Consider the following 19,430-nt stretch of genomic DNA (forward strand, 5'->3'; position numbering starts at 1 on the left):
TAAGCAAGGTCATTCAAGGAGGTGACAGATTGATGGATATTCATTGACAAAGTGGAGCTCATTCGAAAAGGTTCTTTTCACACCGAAATAGCAGTTTTTTTTTACTAAAAAATATTCAAGTAGGTACCTAATATTATGAAAATATTGTTGAAACCAAGTTGAAACTCTAGCAGTTGTAAGAAAAAAATAATTTAGGTGGGTATTTTGTATTTTATTTTTTATTTCAATTTTTGCAATGTTGCCGTCCTTTTTTCCTTGATTTGTTGCCGTCGCGTGTCATGTCTGTGTTCGAATTTTCGTCAAATGAAGTAGGGAACACTTTTTTTTATCATTTTTGATGTAGCGGGAAATTTTGAATTTTAAAGATTTAAATTTTTACATTGGTGTGAGAAAATCTAAAGAAAAACCAAACAAAGAATAAGGGGCAGAACTGGTAAAAAAAGGAGAGGGGCACAAAATCGGTTACGCTGTTAATAAAACCGGTTTTGACGACAGGTAGGACCCGTTGTGGAACGATGACGAGGGGTAGGACCGGTTCTGGAACGATGACGAGATGTAGGACCGGTTCTGCAACGATGACGAAGAAAAACCTGTTAAAATTATGGAAAACCAGAGTTTTTCAAGCATTTTCCATATCTAGAGGACCAGTTCAATGGTTTCCTTGCCCTTTGGATACTACAGACCGAAAGACAGTCACCCCAATTTAGTGGAATAGATATATTTTAGTCTGTTTGCAGTCCACCGTTTTTTCCAATGAATAATTTTCTAGTCAAATTCAACCATCTTAAAAAGAATAGGACCTTAAGGTTTGGAGTACCTTTCATAGTGCTTGTAGTGGGATCATCGTTTGGACTCAGGGAATTCACAACACTCAGGTAAGAAATTTAATAATACCGTTTTTTCCAATGAATAATTTTCTAGTCAAATTCAACCATCTTAAAAAGAATAGGACCTTTAGGTTTGGAGTACCTTTCATAGTGCTTGTAGTGGGATCATCGTTTGGACTCAGGGAATTCACCACACTCAGGTAAGAAATTTAATATCCAAGAATACTTTTATTTGCACTTGTCTGGCTGGGGGACTTCAAACAGGGAGTATACCAGTCTGAATGTCCCTTGCTAAAGAAATAACAAAGGTTCAGTGCAAAGGGCATCCACTCGTAAAATTTGTAGCCAGAACCAAATATCAGCCCAAAGCAATCACCCTAGTTAGGGCTGATTGAGAGGCTGAAAAAAACGCCAACCCCATCTGTACACAGGAATAGGTGAAGAAAAAGAAAAGGAGGAGACAAGATTTGTTTTTGAAACAGCTGTATTTCTCCTATCCTGTGTTTGGCTTTGGGATGATGAGACCTCAATAGTTGCAGTAGCCAGCCTAGTTAGCTTAGTTGGTAGTGCGTCTGCCTTGTAAGTGCTAGGCCACGGGTTTGATTCCTGCCCGGGGCGGATTTTATCCTGCTGGGATAATGTTTGTTCTCGGAACGGCTTGCTCTTTCCTATCCCGTCTTCAGGCCAAAATTTATAAAAAGTGAGGACCATTTATTCTCGATTTCAGGTGACAGACAAAGACGATACCCAGGTCTATGAGTGGCTACTCACTCAATACTTCTCTCTTTGATTTCGGGACAATAAGACCATAGCAGTTACAGTTCCCTCTATCAAACCTTTTCTAATAGAGTGGGACCAAAAGCCGGTTTTGTTATTTAAGAGTGGGACCAAAAGCCGGTTTTGTTATTTAAGAGTGGGACCAAACTAAAAAACTTCCCCGCTCTTCTTTCTTGGTCCCGGAACTTTTCTGTTATGACTTCGGGAATGAACCCGTGACCAGTTCTTACAATTCAGACGCTCTACCCTTCAAGCTAGCTAGGCTGACTTTCAAAGGGGTCCAAGTTTTGTCTAATTCGATACACAGCCGATTCGGGTTTCGTTTGAAAAGATCAGATTTCGGCTTCTTTTAGGCTTTCTTTGTTTTTGCTTCATTACATTTTCCGAACATTATTTTCCAAAGCGAAATGAAAATATTTTGTATCAATTTTCCTCCGTTTTCTTCTTCTTCTTCTTCTTCCTCTTCTTCTTCTTCCTCTTCTTCCTCTTCCTCTTCTTCTTCTTCTTCTTCTTCTTCTTCTTCTTCTTCCTCTTCCTCCTTTTGAAATATCTCCCATTTTCTTTGTGTGGCCTTTGTGCAACCGTTCGTTTCTTCTGCTTCACCATGCTTTTAATTTGCTCCTTTTGAAATATCTCCCATTTTCTTTGTGTGGCCTTTGTGCAACCGTTCGTTTCTTCTGCTTCACCATGCTTTTAATTTGTTTTTAATTATCTCATAAACAAGAAATGATGGGGAGGACGAAGTGGAGGCAAAGGAGAAAGGGAGGTGGAAGAAAGAGGATAAAGAAGAGAGCGGAAGGAGGAGGAAGAGAAAAGAGAAAGGAGGGACATTGAAAGATTTTTATTCACTTCTTTTGCCCCTCATAAAGAAAAGACGAAATTGCTCGAAAATATTCAGAAGTAAAGTACAAAGTACAGAGGAAAATAATACTTTTGAAAAACATTAGGAAATAAAAAAAGCAAAGAAAAAATCCTTGAAAGAAAAAAACATAAAAATAAATAAAGTGATTAAAGAAAAATGCAGATACTTCTCTGAAGTTGTTCTTACTTTCCAACATCCGGGGTATTATTATTAAAGTTTCAAAACCAGTAGCATCTATAGTTATAAAAGAGTAAACCCTGACTCATTCATTCACAATCAACGCACAGCCGAAACGGCTGGACCGATTTTGATGAAACTTCGAGAATAGCTTCCTTTTGATAATTTTTTTATATTAAAAAAATATGACCCCAGGAAAAAGTCAGTTCAAGTTTTTCTTCTTCTTCTTCTTCTTCTTCTCTTTCTTCTTCTCTTTCTTCTTCTTCTTCTTCTTCTCCTTGTTTTTCTTCTTCCTCCTCCTTCTTCTTCTCTCCTTCTACACGACTTTTTCTTCTTCCTCTCCTCCTCCTCCTCCTTCTTCCTTTCAAGGAAACTCTGTTTTCAATTACTTTTTCTTTTTTTTACTTTCTATTTTTGTGGAGACACCCACTTTTTCCAGCAAAGGAATGAGGTCAACGAAGTTCATAGCCGTACGAGTTTTGTGTCTGTGGACATCAAAGCATTATGTAGATCTTAGAATATCCTTAACTTATTCTATTTACTTTTGTATTTATGCCTCGGTGGTGTAGTGGTCAAGGCGCTCGCCTGGTAAACAGGAGGGCGTGGGTTCAATCCCAGCCGAGGTATGGAATTTTTTCCAGACTATGACCAAAAAACTACTAAAAATCGACCCATGGCCAAAACGGGTGGGTCAATTTACATGAAGTTTGTAAGTAAGACCGTTTTTTTGGCGGTTTTCGGCTACAGCGACAAAACGGTTAGAGATATTGTAAAAGTTCAATTCAATTCAATTCAATTCAATTCAATTCAATTCAATTCAATTCAATAAAGCATTTATTTTGTACAAATGTACGTTTGCTTGTTTACATGGAAATTACATATCAATACAGAATACAGAATACAGAATTACAGACATAATGAATACAGAGAGCAACACCTGAAATGTGACGAGCGTAAAGGAAGAAGGGGAAGGGGAAGAACAAGAAGAAGAAGAGGAGGAGGAGGAGAAAGAGGAAAAAGAATATGGGGAGGAAGAAAAAGAAGAAGAAGAAGGGGAAGAAGAAGGGGAAGAGGAAGGGGAAGAAGAAGAGGAAGAAGAAGGGGAAGAAGAAGAGGAAGAAGAAGAGGAAGGGGAAGAAGAAGAGGAAGAAGAAGGGGAAGAGGAAGGGGAAGAAGAAGAGGAAGAAGAAGGGGAAGAAGAAGAAGAAGGGGAAGAAGAAGAGGAAGAAGAAGGGGAAGAGGAAGGGGAAGAAGAAGAGGAAGAAGAAGGGGAAGAAGAAGGGAAGAAGAAGGGGAAGAAGAAGAGGAAGAAGAAGAGGAAGAAGAAGGGGAAGAAGAAGAGGAAGGGGAAGAAGAAGAAGAAGAAGAGGAGGAGGAGGAGGAGAAAGAGGAAAAAGAATATGGGGAAGAAGAAAAGAAGAAGAAGGGGAAGAAGAAGAGGAAGGGGAAGAAGAAGAGGAAGAAGAAGGGGAAGAAGAAGGGGAAGAAGAAGAGGAAGGGGAAGAAGAAGAAGAAGAGGAGGAGGAGAAAGAGGAAAAAGAATATGGGGAAGAAGAAAAGAAGAAGAAGGGGAAGAAGAAGAGGAAGGGGAAGAAGAAGAGGAAGGGGAAGAAGAAGAAGAAGAGGAGGAGGAGAAAGAGGAAAAAGAATATGGGGAAGAAGAAAAGAAGATTGGGCAACGTTTTCCGTGGCTGAGTGGGTAAGAGCGTCAAAATGTCCGGGTTTGATTTCTGGCGGAGATGAAATTTTTAGAACTCTTAAAATCTCCCTTACCTCTTTCCATCCATCTTTCATATCTGCTTGATTAGGTAGGTACGAGAAGACAATGTTTATAAGTAGGTTAGGTACTTACCTACGATTTTGTCCTACTCCCGCGGTAGGTAGGTAGGTAGCTAATCCCCGACTCAACTCATAATTATCTTCACTAAAAAATAATTGTAAGTCCTGAGTAGGTAGGTCATGCCTAGAAAAAATATTATAAATGATCTATACTTCTATAGGTGTGTATCTATACTTATTATTATTTAAACAAGCGCTATTTGTATAAAGGTGTAAAAAAGAAAATCAGGTAGGCAATAAAAAATAAATATCTAAACACAAACACAACAAACAAAGAAAACGAACAAAAAACTTCGCGCAAAGTTAACGCGAAACAATTCACATTGCGGTAGGTTACCTACATACGAGTAACGAGTACGTTCTTACTGACAGATTAGAATAATGCCATATTTGCCAAAGTCGAGTGGCGATTGAAACACATGCTGTACCTAACCGAGGCTTTGATAACATCACATGAACCTCTTGAGAGTTACAGGGCCAGTTCCGGGGTGCACTCAGCGTTCTAAGAACTATCAATCTCAAGTTTACGGGAGTAAACTTGAGATTGATAGTACCTGCCATTCGGTTCCCGCCTTGAGCGAACTTTATCCTAAGCAGATAAGGTTCGTTCTCGGAACGGCTGGCTTTCCCTATCCTGTCTTCCGTCTCTCTTCGCTTTCGGGACGATAAGACTTTAGCAGTTTCAGTTCCCTCTATCAAATCTCGAGGTGCTGTTTCGGGCCTTTGAGGCCCCGTGGGTGTCCTTTTAGCATCCGGCCAAATCCTATGAGTGTCTCAAATATTCCACTAGGATTTCACCACAAAACTGAGACCTGATGAAACCGCCATACACTGTGCATTCTGACTTCATGTCATGACAGAACTTATCGAATTTTCATCATGTCTCAGGTCGCCTGACATGCCACCTGACAAACTAGTTTTTACTGCCTCACACAGTTCATTCCAGACATGAGAGGTCGGACCTGACAGGTCAAAACTGACAGGCGACCTGATAGTGTATGGCCGGCCTTAGGTAGGCACCTATGTAGATCACCAGTATACCCTATACTTACACATGAGCTTATGATTATGATTATGAGGTACCAAACAGGTTTTACGTATGATAGGTAGTGAGAAAAATAAGAACCGCCAAGATAAACACAATGTGACCTTGAGACCATTTGTCATTTTACCTAAGTACCTACCTAGTACCTATAGGTACCTACTTAGCACCCTAGGATTTTTAGCCCTTCCTTCCTTAACTTCCTTTATTATTAAGATAGTAATAAAAAGGTATAAGGGACGGGCTATTGTATTCGCTTCGGTGTCGTCCGTCTGTCTGTCTGTCCCCATAGAAGGACTTATCCAAACCTGGTCGACCTATATAATTATCAAATTAAAGGTCTTTTTACCAGGAACACGAAAATGGTGGGTGTAAATTTTGTGCAGAAAACCATAAAGCCAAAAAACCAAAAAAAAAAAAACTGGTTTTTGGGGGATTTTTTTCACATTTTCTCTAGTCTTGATTTTAAATCATTACATGAAAGTAAAATCTAAAAATCAAATCAAGAATAATGATAAACTGAATATTAAACAAATTATGTAGGCGTACCTATGTATGTACCTACCTAATTTGTAGGTACCTACCTACCTAAAAAATTCCCGGAGGGACGGGCCCAGCTTGTTTCAAAGAAGTTTGAAAGAGGGGACAACAGTGGCAACAGAGATCTTTATTGTTCCCAAATCGAAGAAAGAAGACTTTGGTATCAAAGTATGGCTTTAGACACTGGAAATATGTCCTCTTCTTTGCCTTTTCCCACTTGAGTGGATTTCGAAATACCTATGTAATATTTGGAATTATTTTTCCCTGTTATTTGTCATTGGCATTACTGAGGTGAATTAATTCATTACGGTGCGTTATTTAACTTTAATAAATACTGAGTAATATTTTATTCCAATAATAAATTTCACATAACCTATATATCTTTTCTCAGTATTTACAATAGCACCAGCAAACAGACAAAACAAAAAATCCACTCCCATTACGTCAAAATTCCCCGGAAAACAACAGGGTCGTCCATCGGTCCATACAAAAGCCTGTTTGATAATTTTGCGAAGGAAATAAGGGGGAGAGAAGAAAATGGAGATTGAGTGAAAATGTAATCAAATTTAATAGGAGGAAAAGAGGGAGGAGAGTAGGTATATCAAAAGCAGATGTTGAAAAGAAATATTTGATTTCGAGAAAATTGGAGTAGAAAAAAATTGTAAACAAGGAGAGAGAGAAAGAGAGAGTGAGAGTGAGAGAGAGAGAGGAGAGAGAGGAGAGAGAGAGAGAGTGAGAGAGAGAAAGAGAGAGGGGGAGGGAGAGAGAGAGAGAGAAGGGAAGGGGAGGGAAAGGTAAATACAAAGGGAGAGAGAAATAAAATACAGACATATTTTGTATCACGTTTAGGAGGGAGTAAGAAAAAATGGAGAGAAAGAAATGGGCAAGACTCCCAAGGACACTTTGTGCTCTGCTCCCGGTGAATCATGTGGCTGGGGGAGCATGAAAGAAGCGCTACAACGCCACCTAGTTTTAACTTGATAAACTAAATTATGTGATTTGTGTGGTAGTTTTTTTTTAACTAAACCACCCACTATTTTTGCATAGCCATATCGAGTATTTTATGCAAGCTCATGTCTCAGTCGAGAAATAAATGCAATCTTAATAAATTATATACTGGGTAGGACAGGGAGGGACCTCCCCATATGAGGTAGGCCGTTTTAATATTGGTGACGGCGAGAGGGGCCTTGTTAAATAAGGGAGACAGTTCCGATAATACATATTTTAAAGGCGTAGGTGTGGGTAATCACCCCTTATCAGAAGAAAAGACAAGGAATGTTCAAGGAAGACAAGAAGTTTATTGAAATAAATAAGGTGGGGATGAACGTTGGCCCTGTCTTGCAGACATAAATAACAGGTTGTAGGAAAATTTGATTCGGAAAATAAACTTGTCCCCGAGTGGAGGGTAAAATTGCCGTCACCAAAGTACCTAGGACCCAGGACATTAATGACACAGCACATTGCATAGTCGCATCAGATTACCAGGCACCAATAAGAAACTGAGTACTTTTTAGGTACCACTGAGTCATTGATTGATTCCAATTACCTAAGACCTATTTCTGGATTTTGTCTAGGGGAGGGGGAGGAAGCTCCAAATTTTTGGAGTCTACCCTATATTATAGGAGAAAAATGAGGCGTGCCTCCCCCTCCCCCTTAAATACGGCCCTGATCGGAGTATTCATCAACTTGCACTTGCGTAAGCCAGCCTAGTTAGCTTAGTTGGCAGTGCGTCTGCCTTGTAAGCGCTAGGCCGCGGGTTCGATTCCCGCCCGGGGCGATCATGCTTTCTTGTTAATGGTTCACAAATAAAAGGGAAATTTGTTGACACCGGGGAGTATCGAACTCGCAACTTCTCAACTGTAAGTCAGAGAGTGCTAAAAGTAGCACCATTCGATTCCGCGTAAAAAATCACATGGGATAGACTACCGGGCGGGAAACGAACCCGCGGCCTAGCGCTTACAAGGTAGACGCGCTACCAACCAAGCTAACTAGGCTGGCAAAAAAAAGGTACCTACCTACATAAATGTTAAATAAATAGAAAATCTGGACTTTGATTTCCGGCGGAGATGAAATTTTTAGAACTCTTAAAATCTCACTTACCTCTTTCCATCCATCTTTCATATCTGCTTGATTAGGTAGGTACGAGAAGACAATGTTTATAAGTAGGTTAGGTACCTACGATTTTGTCCTACTCCCGCGGTAGGTAGGTAGCTAATCCCCGAGTCAACTCCTAATTATTATCTTCACTAAAAAATAATTGTAAGTCCTGAGTAGGTAGGTCATGCCTAGAAAAATATTATAAATGATCTATACTTCTATACGTGTGTGCCTACTTATTATTATTATTTAAACAAGCGCTATTTGTAAAGGTGTAAAAAAGAAAATCAGGTAGCAGGCAATAAAAAATAAATATCTAAACACAAACACAACAAACAAAGAAAACGAACAAAAAACTTCGCGCAAAGTTAACGCGAAACAATTCACATTGCGGTAGGTTACCTAGGTACATACGAGTACGTTCTTACTGACAGATTAGAATAATGCCATAGTAAAAAAAACAAAAACAAAACAAAAAACAAAATTGGGTCCGAGCGGGAAGCGAACCCGCGACCCAACAGTTAAAAGGCAGGCGCGCTACCTGCCAAACTAACTAGGCTGACCAAATGACCTTGAAAAGATTGTTCCGCATTCTAAGCAAGCAGTGGCGTAGCGTCCATGTAGGGCGTGTATGGCTGCCATACACTCAAAATTTACTCAAATACCCTTAAATATTGACTTTAAATATTTATGAAGAAGCATGTGCATGACTTATGTAGTCATGTCTTCCGCATTCCAAGCAAGGTCATTCAAGGAGGTGATAGATTGATGGATATTCATTGACATTCTAAGCAAGGAGGTGACAGAAGACAGATTGATGGATATTCATTGACAAAGTGGAGCTCATTCGAAAAGGTTCTTTTCAAACCGAAATAGCAGTTTTTTTTTTTTTTACTAAAAAATATTCAAATAGGTACCTAATATTATGAAAATATTGTTGAAACCAAGTTGAAACTCTAGCAGTTGTAAGGAAAAAATAATTTAGGTGGGTATTTTGTATTTTATTTCAATTTTTGCAAAGTTGCCGTCCTTTTTTACTTCCCTTATCCTATAGGAAGGAAAGTAATGTAATCGGGTCAAATTTTCGATGGTCAGTTTTTAGTGGCAAAACACGTTTTGGCAAGGTCATTCAAGGAGGTGACATATTGATGGATATTCATTGACAAAGTGGAGCTCATTCGAAAAGGTTCTTTTTAAACCGAAATAGCAGTTAAAAAACTAAAAAAATATTCAAGTAGGTACCTAATATTATGAAAATATTGTTGAAACCAAGTTGAAACTCTAGCAGTTGTAAGAAAAAAATAATTTAGGTGGGTATTTTGTAGGTATTTTATTTCAAATTTTGCAAAGTTGCCGTCCTTTTTTACTTGATTTGTTACCGTCGCGTGTCATGTCTGTGTTCGAATTTTTGTCAAATGAAGTAGGGAACACATTTTTTTTTATCATTTTTGATGTAGCGGGAAATTTTGAATTTTAAAGATTTAAATTTTTACATTGGTGTGAGAAAATTTAAAGAAAAACCTGTTAAAATTATGGAAAACCAGAGTTTTTCAAGCATTTTCCATATCTAGAGGACCAGTTCAATGGTTTCCTTGCCCTTTGGATACTACAGACCGAAAGACAGTCACCCCAATTTAGTGGAATAGATATATTTTAGTCTGTTTGCAGTCCACCGTTTTTTCCAATGAATAATTTTCTAGTCAAATTCAACCATCTTAAAAAGAATAGGACCTTAAGGTTTGGAGTACCTTTCATAGTGCTTGTAGTGGGATCATCGTTTGGACTCAGGGAATTCACAACACTCAGGTAAGAAATTTAATAATATCTAAGAGTACTTTTTTTGCACTTGTCTGGCTGGGGGAATTTAAACAGGGAGTATACCAGCCTGAATGTCCCTTGCTAAAGAAATAACAAAGGTTCAGTGCAAAGGGCATCCTCTTGTAAAATTTGTAGCCAGAACCAAATGTCAGCTCAAAGCAATCACCCTAGTTAGGGCTGATTGAGAGGCCGACAAAAACACCAACCCCATCTGTACACAGGAATAGGTGAAGAAAAAGAAAAGGAGGAGACAAGATTTGTTTTTGAAACAGCTGGTTTTCTCCTATCCTGTGTTTGGCTTTGGGATGATGAGACCTCAATAGTTGCTGTAGCCAGCCTAGTTAGCTTAGTTGGTAGTGCGTCTGCCTTGTAAGCGGTAGGCCACAGGTTTGATTCCCGCCCGGGGTGGATTTTATCCTGCTGGGATAATGTTTGTTCTCGGAAAGGCTTGCTCTTTCCTATCCTGTCTTCAGGCCAATATTCATAAGAAGTGAGGACCATTTATTCTTGATTTCAGGTGACAGACAAAGATGATACCCGGATCTACGAGTGGCTACTCACTCAATACTTCTCTCTTTGATTTCGGGACAATAAGACCATAGCAGGTACAGTTCCCTCTATCAAACCTTTTCTAATCTTCTTCCTCCTACCCTTTCTTTTGCTACTTAAATAGGGTCAGTAAAGTAAAGTAAATAGGGTCAGTAAAGTACAGTAAATAGGGTCAGTCAGTGTAAACGTAGATAAACCTTTTCTAATAGTTATGTAATGATTTTTCACATTGTAGGTATGAATTCAGAAGAAATGAATCACTATCACCTGCTGCACTGAAAGAAATCGGGATACAGAGGAAACCTGCTTCCGAATCAACATTGGAAAAGTTATATGAAAAAGAGAAAGATGTAAGTGGAGTCAATTTTATTTTCCTTATCCCTTAGGAAGAAGAGCAGTTAGTTGAAATTTTTGATGGTAAGTTTTTAGGTGCAGTGGTTGGTGATGATATCTTGACCACTTTTTGGTGGTTTTCAGCTTAATTGACTGAAGATTGGAGATATGAAAAAGTTACAGAAAAAATCCCCCTAAAACCACTTTATTATTAATAATATTAACCAGAAATTTCAACCCTTTTTATGATAATGCTGTTTCTTTGAGTTATTATATCATATTTCTGATAATTAACATGGAAAGAAATGAAAACAGAGAGACTGATGACTAAAATAAAAATTGTGGAGTTCAAATTTAAAACCTTTTTTTCATTTTGTTTGTCTTACAGGTGGATTTGGATAACTGGACAAATATTCGAGGCCCGAGACCTTGGGAAGATATGAGCGTGATTGAAAAGATGAAGGAAGAAAATTTAGCCAAGAAGAAAAAGAAGGTGGCAGAGAGTTAGATGTTACATGCAACTAGAAGAAACCAAACCATTGTAGATTAGTCTGTACATATTACATGACATTCTTCTCTTGGTGATAGCAGTGCAATAGTCCTAAACAAAAATGGACATGGCACACAAACACAAGGGATCAAGAAGGGACTGCCTTAACATAACGTCTTGGTGATAGTGGTCAATGTGCTTGCCTGTTAAACAGGAGGGTGTGGGTTTAATCCCAGCCAAGGCATGGAATTTTATTCCCAATAGAAATCAACAACTAAAGTAGTACTCTACTGCTAGGGTTAAGGGACTTTACACATTATTTTATAGTGCTGAAAAAAGCACATTATCAAAACACACACACATTACCTTGAAAGGTAGCCCATCTGCCTTGTAAGCGCAAGGTCATGGGTTCGATTACCACCGGGGGCGGATTTTATCCCAAACAGATAAAGTTCGTTTTCGGAACGGCTGGCTTTCTCCTATCCTATCTTTCGGTACAGTAAGACCTCAGCAATTAGAGTTCTCTTTATAAAACCTCTTTTTTTTTCATTATTATTTTTTTAACATGTCTGTACCATTCATGTACCATCTTGGACAAATTAAATGAAAAGCCAAAATTTTGACATTTTTAAAAAATATTTTTTAACATGTCTGTACCATTCATGTACCATCTTGGACAAATTAAATGAAAAGCCAAAATTTTGACATTTTTAAAAAATATTTTTTGCTTTTTATTTGGGGTAAACATTTTGGCCTTTTTTAAAAGTATTTTTTTGATTTTTTTTTTGTGGGGTTTTTTGTTTTTTAAAATATACAATATGAACAAATTGCGAAATAAATATAAATTGAAAAAAGATATTACATAAACAAGTGTGCATTCTCAAACTTTTCTTTTTCTAAAATTCTTTCTCTAATGTCGTCTATACAATATTGTCATTATTTAGCTAATTTCTTGGTTGAATAAGTAAATTCATTATTGGAATAAAGTGAAAAAAGAACAAAGACAAATATTTCAATTGGTGGCACCATAAAAAGATCCAAATTATTTATGCTCAGGGCCACACGTGGACATGTTTCAAGCGGATTACCAAAAATGATTAACCAAATCTTTTTAAAATCAACCAATCAGATTGTTCAAGTCCACTAGATTAAGATTGGTATCAAAGTATGGCTTTGGACACTGGAAATATGTCTTTTCTTTGCCTTTTCCCACTTAAGTGGCACATTCGAAATACCTATGTAATATTTGGAATTATTTTTCCCTGTTATTTGTCATTGGCATTACTGAGGTGAATTAATTTATTACGGTGCGTTATTAAACTTTAATAAATACTGAGTAATATTTTATTCCAATAATAAATTTCACATAACCTATATATCTTTTCTCAGTATTTACAATAGCACCATTACTTGCTTGAGAACTGCAATAAAATTAAAGTGAACACTTTTGGTACGGTAAAAACTAAATAATATAAATGATATTAAATTCGATGGAGTTTAAATAGACTTTTGATTATAAAAATATAAAAAGCAGGACAATCCCCCTTTTTTCGCCTTTAATTGATTTAAAAAATTGAAAAAATAAAATTAAAAAAATGAACGAGAATCCAGCTGCTTTTAAAGAAAATTAAACACCTTTTTTTATTGACAAAATGAAAATAATTAAGTAGTTTTTTTTTTTTTTTCTCATTCCATAAAAGCCTGCTTTTCAATTTTCTCTAGTCATTGGCTAATCTTTGAACCAATCAAATACTGATTGTAAAATACTCTACGGCTAGTACCTACATTAAGGAGCGCGGTAGCGCTCCGCCCCGCCAAGTTACTTTAATACTCTCTCACTGTTTCGACTTTCAAATTCTCCATCAACCAAAGGCACCAAATCAAACACCATCAGGCAGCATCAGAAGGGGATAAAAAAAAAAAAAAAAAAAAAACCGGAAATCAAACACCATCAGGCAGCATCAAAAGGGGATTAAAAAAAAAAAAAAAAAAAAAAAAACCGGTTCTACACTTCTCGCTGGCTCGTCATAAACTGGTTGCAATCTTCGACCAATCAAATACTGGCTTTAAATTCTCTCCTGTTTCATTGGCCATCCAGAATGTGTAATCTCTCCCATTTCATTGGCTAATAAATCAGCAACAGCATTCTTCGATGAGATAAAAAAAGAGAATTAAAATCGACCTATCAACTGCTTTTTAATAGACACTGGAAAAGTAGTCCAACCAACCTTTCCCCACATGATCTCTCTTATTATTGACTTTAAGGTCGGAGGCCACAAAGCGTGGTTAAACGCCGTTTAAGTTTTAAACTCGGTTGAAGCAATCAACCAATCAGATTGCTTCATCCGAGAGTTAAACTTAAACAGAGTTTAAAATCACTTTGCGGCCCCCGGCCTTAATGGACGGGTTGGGAGGATATACCTATGACAAAAGGGGGCCAAAAACCGGGTTCGTTATTTAAGAGTGGGACCAAAAGCCAGTTTTGTTATTTAAGAGTGGGACCAAAAACCGGGTTTGTTATTTAAGAGTGGGACCAAAAGCCGGTTTTGTTATTTAAGAGTGGGACCAAAAACCGGGTTTGTTATTTAAGAGTGGGACCAAAAGCCGGTTTTGTTATTTAAGAGTGGGACCAAATGCCGGTTTTGTTATTTAAGAGTGGGACCAAAAGCCGGTTTTGTTATTTAAGAGTGGGACCAAAAGCCGGTTTTGTTATTTAAGAGTGGATCTACGACCAATCAAATACTGGCTTTAAATTCTCTCCTGTTTCATTGGCTATCCAGAATGTGTAATCTCTCCCATTTCATTGGCTAATAAATCAGCAACAGCATTCTTTGATGAGATAAAAAAAAGAGAATAAAAATCGACCTATCAACTGCTTTTTAACAGACACTGGAAAAGTAGTCCAACCTTTCCCCACATGATCACTCTTGTTATTGACTGTAAGGTCGGAGGCCACAAAGCGTGTTTAGACTCCGTTTAAGTTTTAAACTCGGTTTAAGCAATCAACCAATCAAATTGCTTCATCCGAGAGTTAAACTTAAACAGAGTTTAAAATCACTTTGCGGCCCCCGGCCTTAATGGACGGGTTGGGAGGATATACCTATGACAAAAGGAGGCCGAAAATTCGCTATGTTGATAAAAAGTGGGACCAAAAACCGGGTTCGTTATTTAAGAGTGGGACCAAAAGCCGGTTTTGTTATTTAAGAGTAGGACCAAAAGCCGGTTTTGCAATTTAAGAGTGGGACCAAAAGCCGGTTTTGTTATTTAACAGTGGGACCAAAAGCCGGTTTTGTTATTTAAGAGTAGGACCAAAAGCCAGTTTTGCAATTTAAGAGTGGGACCAAAAGCCGGTTTTGTTATTTAAGAGTGGGACCAAAAGCCGGTTTTGTTATTTAAGAGTGGGACCAAAAACCGGGTTTGTTATTTAAGAGTGGGACCAAAAACCGGGTTTGTTATTTAAGAGTAGGACCAAAAGCCGGTTTTGCTATTTAAGAGTGGGACCAAAAGCCGGTTTTGCAATTTAAGAGTGGGACCAAAAGCCGGTTTTGTTATTTAAGAGTGGGACCAAAAGCCGGTTTTGCAATTTAAGAGTGGGACCAAAAGCCGGTTTTGTTATTTAAGAGTGGGACCAAAAGCCGGTTTTGTTATTTAAGAGTGGGACCAAAAACCGGGTTTGTTATTTAAGAGTAGGACCAAAAGCCGGTTTTGTTATTTAAGAGTGGGACGAAAACCGATTTTGTAAACAAAGAATAAGGGACAGAACTGGTAAAAAAAGGAGAGGGTTACGCTGTTAATAAAACCGGTTTTGACGAGAGGTAGGACCCGTTGTGGAACGATGACGAGGGGTAGGACCGGTTCTGGAACGATGACGAGATGTAGGACCGGTTCTGCAACGATGACGAAAGGTAGGACCGGTTCTGGAACGGCGGTCCGGATCAGGAGAGCGGTTCGAAGATGGACTGCAGATCCTGGGTGTCTTCCAGGAGGGAGGAACATTTGCGGATAACTCCGCGAATGTGTTCGAACACCTCGAGATTGTATACGCTACGTGCTGTGTTGGTGAGGTCGAACGGTTCTGTGGGGGAACAGAGAAATAATAAAATTTATTGATGACCTGCCCAAAGTTTGGGCTTCCAAAACGACACAACATACTTCTCAGACAAAACTGTTACATTAAAATGAGATTTAAATGATAAAAAAAAAGAAAAAATAAAATGAATATAGAATGGAATAAATCAATCAAAATCAAATCTCAACATGCCAGCCTAGTTAGCTTGGTTGGTAGCGCGTCTGCCGTGTAAGCGCTAGGCCGCGGGTTCGAATCCAGCCCGGGGCGGATTTTATCCTGAACGGATAAAGTTCGTTCTCGGAACGGCTGACTTTCTCCAAGCCTGTCTTCCTTCGCTCTTCGATTTCGGGACGATAAGACCTTGGCAGTGATATATAGTTTCCTCTGTCAAAAAGAAGAAGAAGAAGAGAAGGAGGAGGAGAAGAAGGAGGAGGAGGAGGAGGAGAAGGAGGAGGAGGAGGAGAAGAAGGAGAAGGAGGAGAAGAAGGAGAAGGAGAGGGAGAAGGAGGAGGAGAAGGAGGAGGAGAAGAAGGAGGAGAAGGAGGAGGAGAAGAAGAAGAAGAAGAAGAAGAAGAAGAAGAAGAAGAAGAAGATGATGAAGAAGAAGAAGAAGAAAATGCCCGTGTGCCCTCGTGTTTTCTACTGGGCTGCTTAGTCGGATTGTCATCTTCCCGATTATTGGTAAAGGTAGGGCTATCGGCTTTAATAAACGCCCTTGGTCACTGCGACCTGGTTAGACTTCCCGATTAGCCCAGCCCATAGTGATATTTACCTTCTATGCACAGATATTTCCATTGGTTGATTTTGTTCCGTTGTGATTTGTGATTCCGACATTCTTCTATTGGGATCTTAGCTCCGCGCCGAACGGAAATAGCGTATTCAAAATATCTGGAAGCAAGGAAAATAATAAAAATAATAGACTCTTGAGTGGAAGGCAACCACTAGGCGAGGTTAACGCCTTAGGCGTTCTCTACCACCTAACCCTTAGAGCTGGAACTTGAGAATAGGAACTTTGGCGTGAATGAGATCCGCTTTCTTGAATATCTCTGCAACACAAAACAAGCAACATAAGAATACAAGGTTTATTGTGAATATATTGATAGATTCTGACGTAACTTTGTGAAGATTCATCTTGAAAAGAAGAACACAATAGCTTTTACTCTTCACAGTTGGAACTTATAAACTTCACAGTTTATTGTGAACTTATAAAATACCATCTTTGGGGGGAAAAGTCAAAGAGCAATCAGTTGGTTATTACACTTATTACAAAATTATCACGACCATGACAGATGATAATAGACAAACAATAAGACTTGTCCTCGCAATTGGTGAAGACTCTAAAGGTGAGTCCACACATAGTCGACCGGCCGTCGCGTCCATCGATGTGGACTGACACGTCCACACTACCTCGACAACAGATTTGTTTCGTCGACCGGTAGACTATGTTTGAACACACCTTAAACTTTCAAAAATGTCGCACATTTCTGTTCCATATTTCAACTAACCGTAATGCTGCATATTCTAACCAATATATTGCACATTTCACTCACCATAATGCTGGATATTGTTCTCCAGAACACACAGAACCCGTATGGCTTGGCCACGATCAAACTCATACGGCCGGATATCCACATCCGATGATATTGCATATTCTAACCAACATATTGCATATTCTAACCAATATATTGCACATTTCACTCACCATAATGCTGGATATTGTTCTCCAGAACACACAGAACCCGTATGGCTTGGCCACGATCAAACTCATACGGCCGGATACCCAAAGACATATCCACATCCGATGATATTGCATATTCTAACCAACATATTGCATATTCTAACCAATATATTGCATATTCTAACCAATATATTGCATATTCTAACCAACATATTGCATATTCTAACCAACATATTGCATATTCTAACCAACATATTGCATATTCTAACCAACATATTGCATATTCTAACCAACATATTGCATATTCTAACCAACATATTGCATATTCTAACCAACATATTGCATATTCTAACCAACATATTGCATATTCTAACCAACATATTGCATATTCTAACCAATATATTGCATATTCTAACCAACATATTGCATATTCTAACCAATATATTGCATATTCTAACCAACATATTGCATATTCTAACCAATATATTGCATATTCTAACCAACATATTGCATATTCTAACCAACATATTGCATATTCTAACCAATATATTGCATATTCTAACCAATATATTGCATATTCTAACCAAGCCAAGCGTTGTACCGGTCTTAACCAAAAGTTTCGTGTCGCATCCTTGTCACATTTGACAGCTACATACCAAATTTCAATTTTCTAGCTCTTACCGTTCTCGAGATATTTTGTTTACAGACAGACACACACACGGACCATTGGCTGAAACTTTGGATTTAGGCTCTAGGGACCTCAAAACGTGTTTTGGCACTAAAATCTGACCATCGAAATTTTGACCGATTACATTACTTTCCTTCCTATAGGATAAGGAAAGTAAAAAAGCTCATAACTCTCTCCTACCTGTATGTTGTCAATGTTAGAGTTGGGGGAGAACTTGGTCGGGTACTGGGCTACCAGGTTGGGCAGGACGGGCGGGGAAGTACCACACTGCAAGAAGTGGATGACCATCAAGGTGAAAGAATAGGAGGAGATGGTCATGTTCTTGGCGTCGTTGATGTTGTGCGCCTGCGCCCATAGTTTGACCAGAAGCACTAGGGGTCGGATACGCCAGTCCACTGAAAAACAAAGAAGATATAATTTTATTATTATTATTGGCTAATGGAATGTCTGTTTAAAGGGGACTTTAAACAGGGAGTAGACCAGCTTAGTCTGGCTAGGGGACTTTAAACAGGGAGTAGACCAGCTTAGTCTGGCTAGGGGACTTTAAACAGGGAGTAGACCAGCTTAGTTTGGCTGGCGGACTTTAAACAGGGAGTAGACCAGCTTAGTCTGGCTGGGGGACTTTTAACAGGGAGTAGACCAGCTTGGTCTGGCTGGGGAACTTTAAACAGGGAGTAGACCAGCTTAGTCTGACTGGGATACTTTAAACAGGGAGTAGACCAGCTTAGTCTGGCTGGAGGACTTTAAACAGGGAGTAGACCAGCTTAGTCTGGCTGGGTTATCACAAAGAATTCAAGATTTGATTTGTATTTTTCTTTTCTTCTCCAAGTGGGTAAGTACTTACTCTGAGCATAGCAATACAAGAGGTGAGTATTTCTCACTCCCACCACGTTGTTACAATTCAGATCCACTTCTAACTTGAACGAACTGTCTTGAAACTTGAGAATAGGAACTTTGGCGTGAATGAGATCCGCTTTCTTGAATATCTCTGCAACACAAAACAAGCAACATGAGAATACAAGGTTATACAACTTATTGTTTCATTACAAATTTTCATCAGTAAATAGGTTTCTTCAAATTAAATTGATCCCAAGGGCAAGGCAATGCCTAAACCCTATAGGACAGAGGTAACGGAAGTGTCAAGGAAGATCCAGGAGAGGAGACTGCAGTGCTACATAGGGAAAAGAGTTGAGAGAATGGAATTGAAGGGGAGAAAAGGGCGAGGTAGACCGAAGAAAAGGTGGAAGGATTGTGTGAATCAAGACCTGGGTGAGGAAAATTCAACACAATACTTAGGGCTGCTTGAGAAGGCATACGCGCTACCTTAAAAGCTAACTAGGCTGGTACGCAGATGGTTGATTAAACACCCACAAGTATTTTATAGGCAACCTCCGTGATAAGAGTAGATGAAAATGAGTAGTAAAGGAAGCACTTAGTAATTCTGTGATACTCACAATTCCCACAAAAGTTGTGAATAAGCTCTCTGCTTTATCACAAAGAATTCAAGATTTGATTTGTATTTTTCTTTTCTTCTCCAAGTGGGTAAGTACTTACTCTGAGCATAGCAATACAAGAGGTGAGTATTTCTCACTCCCACCACATTGTTACAATTCAGATCCACTTCTAACTTGAACGAACTGTCTT

The 19,430-nt window shown here is 38.6% G+C and overlaps 1 protein-coding gene across 2 annotated transcripts; it reads left to right on the top strand.

Moving 5' to 3' along the window:
• Positions 1 to 586: 586 nt before the first annotated feature.
• LOC103507337 (cytochrome c oxidase assembly protein COX16 homolog, mitochondrial) lies at positions 587 to 11,948 on the top strand. Of its 2 annotated transcripts, XM_008471813.3 has the most exons (4): positions 587 to 773; positions 926 to 1,027; positions 10,764 to 10,878; positions 11,250 to 11,948. In XM_008471813.3, exons 1-4 carry the CDS (start codon positions 754 to 756, stop codon positions 11,367 to 11,369), a joined length of 357 nt encoding a protein of 118 aa, XP_008470035.1. In that variant the 5' UTR covers positions 587 to 753; the 3' UTR covers positions 11,370 to 11,948. The 2 variants fall into 2 exon arrangements, with proteins under 2 accessions (XP_008470035.1, XP_008470028.1); XM_008471806.3 differs by lacking the exons at positions 587 to 773; positions 926 to 1,027 and adding an exon at positions 9,388 to 9,967.
• Positions 11,949 to 19,430: the final 7,482 nt, after the last annotated feature.

Source organism: Diaphorina citri, unplaced genomic scaffold (assembly GCF_000475195.1).
Source record: "Diaphorina citri unplaced genomic scaffold, Diaci psyllid genome assembly version 1.1 scaffold15, whole genome shotgun sequence".
Classification (NCBI taxonomy): domain Eukaryota; kingdom Metazoa; phylum Arthropoda; class Insecta; order Hemiptera; family Psyllidae; genus Diaphorina; species Diaphorina citri.